This window comes from Dreissena polymorpha, chromosome 3 (genome assembly GCF_020536995.1).
Source record: "Dreissena polymorpha isolate Duluth1 chromosome 3, UMN_Dpol_1.0, whole genome shotgun sequence".
Lineage (NCBI taxonomy): Eukaryota > Metazoa > Mollusca > Bivalvia > Myida > Dreissenidae > Dreissena > Dreissena polymorpha.
Window position 1 is genome coordinate 47,891,044 of NC_068357.1, and position 12,273 is coordinate 47,903,316.

Here is a 12,273-nt window from a genome sequence, read left to right on the forward strand (position 1 = left end):
CCACAATCACCAACATCAGCTATATCAAACCTTTTTATGATACTGAACGACATTAATTCTATTTTAGTACAAGAAGAAGCTCGCGGAGGCGCAAGTTCAACTCGAGGTGGTGCACCGGAAAGAGGAGGATGAGCTGCTCCGGAACTTCCAGGTTACATTTCACTAAATCACTTTATATCCATCCGTGGAAGAAAGTTGTTCCTATTTCTAAAGAGTCCGTTTTAAAACTTCTGGTTAAAAAGCCATTTCGCGATTGCTCCCATGTTTTTATGGTTATTTCCTCTTTTGCGTATCTGCAATATTTTGATGCATTTCATTGGGGACCACGTGAAGTACTATGCTTTAAAAGAACTAGTACTAGGCGAATTTTACTTTCATAGAAGTTGCAAAACGGTACATGTGTGATTCCAATTATTTGAAAATGACAGATGCATCTTGAAAAAGGATACCAGACTCGCACAAGTTGATGTATATTAATTAAAGGCAAGACGAATGCTATGAAATTTGGCAGATTCATAATTGGACCCTTTGGGGGATTGTAATTAGTGTAATCTAACCTTCCAGATGGAGCGAGAGCGCGAGAAGCAGAAGCTGGCAGACGAGATGAACAAGGAGTGGGAGGTGAAACTGAAAGAGCTAACGGACCTGTTTGAGAAGGACATGGCCAAGAAGAAGAAAAAGATCGACGATAGGGAGAAAAAGGTGAGACCTGTGACAAGAGTGACAGGTGTGAGACCTGTGACAAGGGTGACAGGTGTGAGACCTGTTACAAGGATGACATGTGTGAGACCTGTGACAAGGGTGACATTTGTGATACCTGTGACAAGGGTGACAGGTGTGAGACCTGTGACAAGGGTGACAGGTGTGAGACCTGTGACACGGGTGACAGGTGTGAGACCTGTGACAAGGGTGACATTTGTGAGACCTGTGACAAGGGTGACATGTGTGATAGCTGTGACAAGGGTGACAGGTGTGAGACCTGTGACAAGGGTGACAGGTGTGAGACCTGTGACAAGGGTGACAGGTGTGAGACCTGTGACAAGGGTGACATGTGTGAGACCTGTGACAAGGGTGACATGTGTGAGACCTGTGACAAGGGTGACATGTGTGAGACCTGTGACAAGGGTGACAGGTTTTTCTCGGCGTTGGCCCCTCAAGATGTGAAAAAAGCACACGTTTCAAATTTGCAGAAAACTGAGTCTCGAACTTTTTGAATTTTTTTATTTGAGTTTTAAACTCATTAAAATTGTGAAAAATTTAGTCGCGGACTTCTCAAAATTGTAAACAACGGCCATTCTCCAAGAAGGCAACAAGCCCAGAAATGGACTGACATAACAATTGTAGTAAGAAAAAGAAAGGTCTTTAATGTGGGTAAAGACTATGAAATTGATAACGACATGAAATTGGTTTCCGTTAAATGTGGAAAAAAAACACATGATACATGTCGTTTGAAATATAACATTATTTCCAAGTTTCAAACCTTCGTAGTGTTTTACAGCAAATCTTTACATAGATTTATATACTTTATAAAAACCAAGCAACAAAGCGTTAAATATTTTGTCACGGTGGGTTAACATGTGTACGAAACGCTTTGGAAAATCAAAACATTGATTTGAAACCTTGGGTTTTATGAGTCGACGTTTGCACATGTACCTATTGTCTCTGATAAATGCGTACATCTTTATATAAAACTCTTTGAACGCACATGTTCTACCAGGTGAAGAAGCTTTACAATTTCGTGGTATGGTAAAATCCACGTATGGTTTGATTTACACGAGAAATCCTCTGTTTAAAATCTGTAGAAAACGAAATCTATTGAACCGCTGTGTTTTTGCCTCCCAAACTCGAGTCTGTTGGAGATATTTATAGGCGTTTTTGTACATTTTACATCGGTGTTTATTTGAGATTTTGCATAACTGTTTTACAGATAATTTTGCATGGTAAATTGATAAACATCTTGCGCAAATCTTAGAAGAATTCTAAACTTGTACTGAATATAACGAATTTTAAGGTGGAACCATTTGTTCGTGAAATTGAAAATTGTGACATTTGTTTGGCCCATAAAAGGTGTAAATACTTCAGTGTCTGCAAGTTTGACACGCTAGGTACAAGCAAAACCCGCAGGATCGTTTTGGCTCCAGCCTTGCTTTTTTTGGTTTCCAGCTTTGCTTTTTTTGTGTCCAGCCTTGCCTTTTTTGGTTTTCAGCCTTGCCATTTTGGTTTCCGGCCTTGCCTTTTTTGGTTCCAGTCATGCCTTTTTTGTTTACTAACCTTGCCTTTGTAGGTTTCCAGCCTTGCCTTTTTCGGTATCCAGCCTTGCTTTTTTTTGGTGGGACAGCCTTGCCTATTATTGTGCCAGCCTTGCCTTTTTTGGTTTCCAGCTTTGCCTGTCTGGCTTCCAGCCTTGCCTATCTGGTTTCCAGCCTTGCCTTTTTTGGTTTCCAGCCTTACCTTTTTCGGTGTCCAGCCTTGCCTTTTGATAAATCTTGCTATTTTGTCAGGGTTGCATTTCGGCTGTGTTAACAGTGTTTGACTTCAGAATTATGTTTTAGCATTCTTTCATCGTTATTTAAAAGCCGGGCTTAATGCATGAAGTTTATTGTCGTTTCGTGCCAGATAAGCCTGTGTCGTATAAATGTCTCTTATTTGCATGTGAGTACTACACGGGCTAATATGAGACGACACTGAGGAAATGCATTAAGCCCGATTTTTATAGAGCGAGGCTCATATACTAGTATAAATCGCCCCATTGGTGCAAAAAGGCATCATGCAACATGGAAATAAGAAGGCACATGCTGACATAGTGCCTTTCTTTTTCTGCACCAATTGGGCGAAATAATGAAGTCACACCATAGAATGTTCTATATTGCGTCTGTACGTTGACAGGTGAAAAACATCCGCTGTTAAATTAAAGAATGGTTTCTGAAGTCTTGCTCGCCACGCTTAATAACTTTGAAGAATGTGTTACTGATCGTTTTTACGTATTTCACATTAAACGTGTGTTATGCTTGAAAAGTCACGAATAACCGACGAACGTCGAGATTGATAGCTAGCTACCTGTTAGACACTTCAGATCGAGTAGTGCAGCCAAATCTGTTTAAATGACAAAAATTTCCTGTTTGTATTGGTTGTTAATTCTATGTGTATTATTTGTGTTTTAGCGTGTATGTTTATAATTCATACTGACAATTTGCCGAAAACTGTCTTACCTTAAGCCCTCTTTTATTTACCGTTCACCATTACAATCAGCAACAGCAACAACAATCACAACAACAAAAACAACAATAATGATAATAATAATAATTATAATGATAATAATTATAATTAGTAGTAGTAGCAGCAGCAGCAGCAGCAATATCAGCAGTAGTAGTAGTACACGTGTTTTGCTCTCCTATCCATATTCGTGTTGATAATGCAACAGAAATAAAAGTCTATATTTGGTTTATTCATGTCTCTTTTAACAGAAACAAACATGCAATCCGCTCGAAAATTTCATTTTCATGACTCGCTAATTGTTATACGGCAAGCGTTGTGTCTCCATTTATTAATTTCCCTAACATTTGTATGTAATCTCGAAACAAATCAGCTCCGCTGGGCATTACATAAGTGCTGCAAGTAGTAACTTTGAATTTTTAATCAAATTATCTAAATATTAACATGCCTCCTGATTTCGTTAACCTTTACTTCAAAGTGCTTTGTCGCTCTAATATCGCTCTTTTCTCGTACGCATTTTCCATAATATGGAAGGGTGGACTTGTTTTGTGTTGTCGGGAAATACTAGTTTATTATTTCATTAGAGGCCTCTCATACGTCGAAGTATTCATATTTAGTCATTTTAATCTGTATACATTACCCGGTGTTCTTCAAGTACATACAGTCACTTATCTTTCACAAGTAGAGACCAAAAACTGCAATTTAATAGTTGTATTTATTCAACCGATTAATGTTATTATGGGTCTATATCATCTTAAAAACAGCGAACCGTACACGTTGCCATAAACTGTTTCCCCAACACAACAAGTATCACATGACATTAAATGTTACTCTTCATATAAAGCGTCAGGCAATCATCTATTTAATAGAAGAAAACAATTTTCACACCCGCTTGCTTTGGGCAATGGCGCATCAACCTTTCGATGTAGATTCGTCAGCTGATACCGATACCGTTGATGAATCAAGTATCGCGGTTAATGAAATGTTAATCCCAACTTCTTGATAACGCTTTAGGCTATTACGTTTTCTGATGAATTGGAAATGTTTAAAGAAATAATGGCTTTTTTAACAACTAATTCTTAAGCAACCTTCTTGGAATTAAATCGCAATCAAGGCAATGTTTATATGTCTATAACTATACAATCCCCACCCCCTTCATTTGCTTTACTGTTTGACTCGTCCATTTTATGAAATTAGATCTGGTTGCGAAACAGAAATATATGTACAGCCAGTTTTAAAGCTTTTTTTCCTCAAGTCATTTTCATTGTAATGGCAATCCCCATTACCGAACTATACGACTCGTTCATTTTGTGCACTTAGATCGGTGTTCAAAACAGGAATTCCACCAGGTTCATAGCAGCATTTACAGTTTCTGTATTCATTTTCAAAGAAATGTCTTCACTGCCGTAATCGGATGCACAGTTACGAAGAGAATAATTATCATAATTAATACAACGGTCCGCCTTTTAGACCTACTAAACCACGGAATTATGTTAATAATATTTCCCCATTAGTTGTAATGTAAACGCCAAAGCGGGGATAAAGTCCTCCTGATTGTGGTTGCTTATATCTAGTATGTTAAAAACGGGCCTTTTTGGAAAGTCAACATTGGTAGATACGGAAGTGACGGTATCTAATCAGCAACAGCGGGTCATTATGGACAATATAATTAATTTATTATGCCCTTTTATGTTTGTTTACCCGTATACAAATAACGTAATTGATGGCTCTACAAGGCGGTTAGTCCTTCGAAATATGTACACCAAAAGCCCTTGACTAGTCTAAAATTTCGGACTAGTATAACCTTTTGTTTAACAACGGTCGGTTAAATATCAACTGTAAGTTTTATGTTGTATGTTTTCTGTTTTACAGATATCAAGTTTGATCACCAATAGTTGTCATCTGTCATTTCGCCTTTTTGTGGCTTTGTTGGCCGGTGAAGGTTTTCCGACAACAGAAGCACCTATCCCATATTTAAGGCATGTTATACTTTACTTAACGTGAAAGTATGCTTCTTTATTTTAAAAATGCCTTATTTTACATTTACTACGATAATAACAATTTACGGTACACGTGTATAATAAACGTTGGTGAGCTGCTCGTTATCAATTCTGATTTTCATTTTGCTATAAAAACACCGACCGAAATCTACAGGCGTGCGCTAATGAGACCTGTCAGATACGATTAGAACACTTTTTTTTCAAATTAAATACTTACTTTATCTGCAAGTAAATGCCGTATTCATTTGTCTAAGGTTGAACGCGGTCATGTTTACATACCCCGTATTTTAAATGGTCCGTGTTTGTTCGGTGTTTACATTTAATGCACCGCGGTTGAGCGTTATTCACAACTTAGTTTCCCATTCCGTTGATAAGATTCCGCAATAGTTTTAATTTTATCTAGTTCACCAACCTAGACTGTTACAAACTTTGTTTTAAATGAAGCTTATAGCGTTTGGATAAAAACATTATTAACACAGTCCATCTCGTTAACACCCAAATCATTGCATACGCTGACCTTTATATTCAATGCTTTATTTTGCAAATAAGTCCCCGCCATCTTTGCTTTTAACTTTGTAGAATCAACTGAGGAAGAATGAAGCAACGTGTTAGCTTAAAAGTTTTTAAGCTAACACGTTGCTTCATTCTTCCTCAGTTGATTCTACAACGGTGATTGATTTTCGAAAAGTTGGATAAGCTTTTGTACAATTATCTATAAAGTGATATAAGTATTACACTATCCCCTTATTTCCGTAGATTATTTGAGAATGTTGCTCCCTTTTTCATTACAGAAAATAGCTGGAGTTTTTCACTTTTAATGCGCATAAAATTAGTTATTCCCGTTGTATATGCATATTTTGAATCAGTGCCCTCATTAACAGAAGTTATCGCCTTGTTTTAAGCCGATACTGACAAAAAGTTATGTCGCATTCATTGTATATAAATTGTGACAAGAATTTCTCCATTTTGGATTTATAATGTTTTGCAAAAATATAACGAGCGTTGCTTAACTTTTTTATGTATCAATTTAAATCGCTAAACATGACAGCAGCTAACCGCTAAACATGACAGCAGCTAACCGCTAAACATGACAACAGCTAACCGCTAAACATGACAGCAGCTAACCGCTAAACATGACAGCAGCTAATCGCTAAACATGACAGCAGCTAACCGCTAAACATGACAGCAGCTAACCGCTAAACATGACAGCAGCTAACCGCTAAACATGACAGCAGCTAACCGCTAAACATGACAGCAGCTAACCGCTAAACATGACAGCAGCTAACCGCTAAACATGACAGCAGCTAATCGCTAAACATGACAGCAGCTAACCGCTAAACATGACAGCAGCTAACCGCTAAACATGACAGCAGCTAACCGCTAAACATGACAGCAGCTAACCGCTAAACATGACAGCAGCTAACCGCTAAACATGACAGCAGCTAACCGCTAAACATGACAGCAGCTAACCGCTAAACATGACAGCAGCTAATCGCTAAACATGACAGCAGCTAACCGCTAAACATGACAGCAGCTAACCGCTAAACATGACAGCAGCTAACCGCTAAACATGACAGCAGCGCAGCTAACCGCTAAACATGACAGCAGCTAACCGCTAAACATGACAGCAGCTAACCGCTAAACATGACAGCAGCTAACCGCTAAACATGACAGCAGCTAACCGCTAAACATGACAGCAGCTAACCGCTAAACATGACAGCAGCTAACCGCTAAACATGACAGCAGCTAACCGCTAAACATGACAGCAGCTAATCGCTAAACATGACAGCAGCTAACCGCTTATTCGCATTTAATGGCTAAGAAGTGTCCCCATTTACTCGCATACAGTGACAAAAGTAGGTCCCCGTGCATTTGCGAAATATACCAAAGAGTTTTCCCCATTTTAGATTGTTTCAACAGTTTTAATGTATTTGCATATCAATGACGCATGTGCGCATAATGACAAGCATTGCCCCCCTTTGCATTCGCGTATAATAACAAGCGTTAACACCGTTTGCATTCGCGTAAAATGACACGTGTTATCCTCGTTTGCATTCATTTATAATGACAAGTGGTATATCCCCCTTTGCATTCGCGTATTATAACAAGCGTTAGACCCATTTGCATTCACGTATAATAACAAGCGTTTAACCCCCTTTGCATTCGCGTATAATAACAAGCGTTAACCCCCTTTGCGTTCGCGTATAATCACAAGCGTTAACCCCCTTTGTATCGCCTATAATAACAAGCGTTAATCCCCTTTGCATTCGTGTATTATAACAAGCGTTAACCTCCTTTTCATTCGTGTATAATAACAAGCGTTAACCCCATTTGCATTCGCGTATATTGACACGTCTTTTTCCCTTATGGATTTACTTATAATGACAAGTGTTATTCCCATTGCAATTGCGTAGTATTACAAGGCCTGTTCCCATTTGCATTCGCGTAAAATAACAAACGCCATTTCCTTTTTTGTATTTGCAGATAGTGATTAACGTTGCTCCTCTTTGTATTGGTAAACACGAACAAGCTATATACACCCTTTCGTCCAAGGCTGTCTGATTAGTGCAGTGGTTGATACACGCGCTTCAATACTAGGCAACACCACGGGTTCAATCCTCGTTCCCATAAGCGAACCGGCGGGTAGGGTTCCCCCGTTTCTCCGCCTTTCCCATAAACTCAAGACCACATCAAAATTGAAGATCATTTAGTAACAACCAAATTGCGGGAAACTGCCGCTGTAAGTCCGAATTCGTCCTAACTTTAGTGAATCTAGTAAGTTAACAAGGTAGGGGTGCTGTGGCACACTCCAGGGCCACACATAATGCAGCCTCAGACGCGGAAGCTGAAGAACCGTATAAACTTCGAAATGCACACACACACTTTTCAAATGCATACGACGATACGAGTTATCTCCCCTTTCTTTTGCAGATGATGATGGTGCTGTTCGAGCAGATAATTTAATCAGATTTCTAACATTATTACCAAGAGTTATCCCCCTGTCGTTGGCAGATGATGACGGTGCAGTTCGAGCAGATACTTAAATCAGTGTTCTCACATTATTACCAAGAGTTACCCCCCTTTCGTTGGCAGATAATTACGGTGCTGTTCGAGCAGATAATTAAATCAGTTTTCTAAAACTATTATCAAGAGTCATCCCCCTGTCGTTGGCAGATGATGACAGTGCAGTTCGAGCAGATAATTAAATCAGTGTTCTAACATTATTACCAAGAGTAACTCCCCTTTCGTTGGCAGATGATGACTGTGCAGTTCGAGCAGATAATTAAATCAGTTTTCTAACATTATTACCAAGAGTTATCCCCCCTGTCGTTGGCAGATGATGACGGTGCTGTTCAAGCTGATAATTAAATCAGTTTTCTAACATTATTACCAAGAGTTATCCCCCTTTCGTTGGCAGATGATGACGGTGCAGTTTGAGCAGATAATTAAATCTGTTTTCTAACATTATTACCAAGAGTTATCCCCCCCTGTCGTTGGCAGATGATGACGGTGCAGTTCGAGCAGATAATTAAATCAGTTTTCTAACATTATTACCAAGAGTTATCCCCCTGTCGTTGGCAGATGATGACGGTGCAGTTCGAGCACCAGAAGAAGGAGCTGGAGAAGTCGCTACGCGTGAAGACCGACAAAAAGAAGGAGACGATGACGATGCGCCTGAAGCAGAAAGAGCAGAATTTGACGTCACACATGGTGACCAAGCAGAGCGAGCAGATGCTCGACCTGCTGGCGAAAAAGAAAGAAGACCTCCGAAAGGAGCTCGAGCAGGAACTCGAGGCACAGGTGAGTAGTCACGTGGTTGGACAACAACAACGACACCGACATTATAATTATTGTATTTTGCCTTCTGAGTCTTTTGATAACGCAAAACCAGTATAGGCGAAAAGTGTCGTCCATGATAAGCCTTTGCGGACTCCAAAGGCTAATCTGGGACAACACTTTACACACATGCACAGCACCATCACCGCCACCTGAAAATTCATAGAAACAGTTCCGTCTAATCTGAAATATGACCGCCAGCTACAGCAACGCACAAATAAAACTATGTACTTTTAAGTTTCTATTAGACATGTCATGACGACATGAATGTGGTCATCTAAAATAACAAGTTCATTGTCAACTAAACTAAGTGGTATTTATCTGTGAATTTTTGTATTAATATTTGTTTCTGTAAATCCTATTCCTTGGCTCAACCACGTTCAAACTTAATCGTTCAATTCCTCCCCAGAAGCTTCAAAAATAAAGTATATGCGTCGATTAACAATGCGTCGCATGTAATAATGTTTCCCCTTCCGGAATGCGTGCGCAGCCCGCAATAATGGTCGACCCTCAGAACGAGGAGGTTGTCAAGGAGATCATCGAGACGATGGAGGTTCTCGAACAGACAAAGAAAACAGAACTTCCGGCTCCCCATCCGCCTGCGTGCCGGAAGAACGAGATCTACACCGACCCCAACGTTTTTGACGCCCTAGATGAAAAAGTCATCCAGGTATACGTGATACATTTGCGACAGAAACGAGGTGTGTTAAGGGATGTGGCTATTTAAAAAAAAGTTTTTTAGGGGTTAATAAGTTCTGATTCCTCGCTATCGATATATATTTTTTTAAGTTCACTATTTGTCTGTCAAATGCCTGAGTAAGTTGTTTGACATCACTTTTGCATGCATTTTATAAAAACGTACTGATAATGGCGATATCACATATTATTGAAGTTGTATATTTTACATGCAAGTTGACAAGTACTTACAAATGATGATTGGAACATTGTGGTATTGAAAAATAGTGAGATATTCGGCGACAAAAACCGTCTGGACGCCTGACTTCGTTGCAACAGTCGCTATTTAGTTTTTGTGAGTTAATGAACATTTCAGTTACGTAACCAATCTGTTCGTTGAATAATGTTTCTTTGCTCGTTTGCCTTTAGGTAGCACAAGATGAACAGATGACGTACACTGACCTTGTTTCTCAACTCACGGACGGTCTTCTAACCGATTTAGAGAAAGTCAGGTACGCTTATCATAATGACAATGAATATTGGTTTATTTGTACTGAAAGGCTTTCTGCCCAAAATACAATCATTAATTCAGTAATTATTAGTAGTGACATTGTATACAATATTTGCAACAGTACTTGTGAGACGAAACATAAACGAACCACGCTCTTGGAAAACCGGATTTAATGCGTGTGCCTAAAGTTTCGTCCCTGATGAGCCAGTGCAGTCCACACAGGCCATCAGGGATTACACTTACCGTCTAGACAGGATTTTTGTCTGGAAGAGACTGATATTAAACAAAAAAACTTCCATGAAAACGAAAGTGTCGTCTCCGATAATCATGTGCAGACTGGACTGGCGAATCTTGGACGACATTTTACGCACATGCATTAAGCCCCGTTTTCCCAGAATGAGGGTAATCCATACACATGCTGTTATTATCCGGATCCCCACAACCTTGGAGACCCCAAGTCCCTAGATTCAAATAATGTGTTTATATATTCATGGCAGTTTCATTCGAATATTTATTGCTGATACTTCTCGTGATTTTGAAAGGATAAAAAAGGGTCAGCTTGGTTTATGTGCCATAGTTGTTTGTAACCTCACATGAACGCGAAGTGCCCGAAGGTTGCCGCTGACGTTCTGCTACTCTTGTAAGGGTACAACATTCATAAGGGCAGACATTGTTCCTTATGCTGTGCGTGTGCGATTTCTTTCGTCCTTTATTAACAATTACAAAGTAATATATTTTCTTTAACTTAACATACTCATTCTATATATGATACGCGTTATTCTATATATGATCCGCGTTATTCTATATATGATTCGCGTTATTCTATATAGTATATGATTTGCGTTATTCTATATATGATCCGCCTTATTCTATATATGATCCGCGTTATTCTATATATGATCCGCGTTATTCTATATATGATCCGCGTTATTCTATTATGATCCGCGTTATTCTATATATGATCCGCGTTATTCTATATATGATCCGCGTTATTCTATATATGATTCGCGTTATTCTATATATGATCCGCGTTATTCTATATATGATTCGCGTTATTCTATATATGATCCGCGTTATTCTATATATGATCCGCGTTCTGTGAAAACTGGGCTTTATGCCTGTGCATAAATAGGTGTCGTCCCAGAATAGCCTGTTCGCGCTAATCGGGAACAACACTTTCCGCTTTTATTGTATTTTTCGTGTTATGGAAGTCTGTTCTTAACGGAAATCCAGTTTAGGCGGAAAGTGCCTTCTTAGATTAGCCTGTGCTGCGGAGATATGTGAATGGCAAATAAACAAAACTACGATGAAATAGCAGCTGATATGAGCCGCGTTCTGGGAAAATTGGCCTTAATGCATGTACGCAGTCCGCACAGGCTTCTAAATCAAAATCCAGTTTAGACGGAGTGTCGTCCCTGATTAGCTTTTGTGGACTGCACATGCTTATTTGGGATGACACTTAACGCACATGTATTGAGCCCCGTTTTTTAAGATCGCTTCTTATAAAGTACATGTTGCGCCTGTCTCCGCCCTACACGGCAATATTTCGCTTGATCACGAAAGGGACCTTTTAAGTGCTGAGCTCCACATGTAGCTTAAATATATGTCAAATTTTCCGCTGGGTTCCCAGGGAAGACCTTAATTTTGATGAGCTTTCATCTTTATGTGTACTTTTCCGCTCGATTACGGTGTAGGACCTTAACATGTAAAGCCCTTCGTGTAGCTTAAATATTTGACTACTATTCCTCCTTACAGGGCGATTTTCCGCTGGATTACCGTGAAAGATCTTAACGTGATGGATTTTAACGACACCATGGACACGGACACGCCCCTGGGGCTGCTCAGGGGCATCAAATACGGCACCGAGACGTACCACGTGCTGTTCATGCGACTCTGCAGGTAGGCGGATTTTTAGGATCAGTTATGTAGATTTAGACTGGGCTCAGCTTCATTCATATTTATACTGGTGTGATCATATTGTTAGGGCTTACTGGTGTTTTGCGTTCATTTATATTTATGTGTTGGGGTTAGTATCAT

General features: G+C 39.5%; 1 protein-coding gene across 1 annotated transcript in view; it reads left to right on the plus strand.

Annotated features, from left to right (window-relative positions):
* Nucleotides 1–12,273, plus strand: part of LOC127874038 (hillarin-like) — a 48,345-nt gene that overhangs the window by 27,232 nt on the left and 8,840 nt on the right. Inside the window, exons 3-8 of the mRNA XM_052418143.1 lie at nucleotides 68–151; nucleotides 565–702; nucleotides 8,796–9,014; nucleotides 9,541–9,720; nucleotides 10,155–10,237; nucleotides 11,992–12,135. Of these exons, the coding sequence (XP_052274103.1) occupies nucleotides 68–151; nucleotides 565–702; nucleotides 8,796–9,014; nucleotides 9,541–9,720; nucleotides 10,155–10,237; nucleotides 11,992–12,135 (848 nt within the window). The remainder of the gene's footprint in view (nucleotides 1–67; nucleotides 152–564; nucleotides 703–8,795; nucleotides 9,015–9,540; nucleotides 9,721–10,154; nucleotides 10,238–11,991; nucleotides 12,136–12,273) is intronic.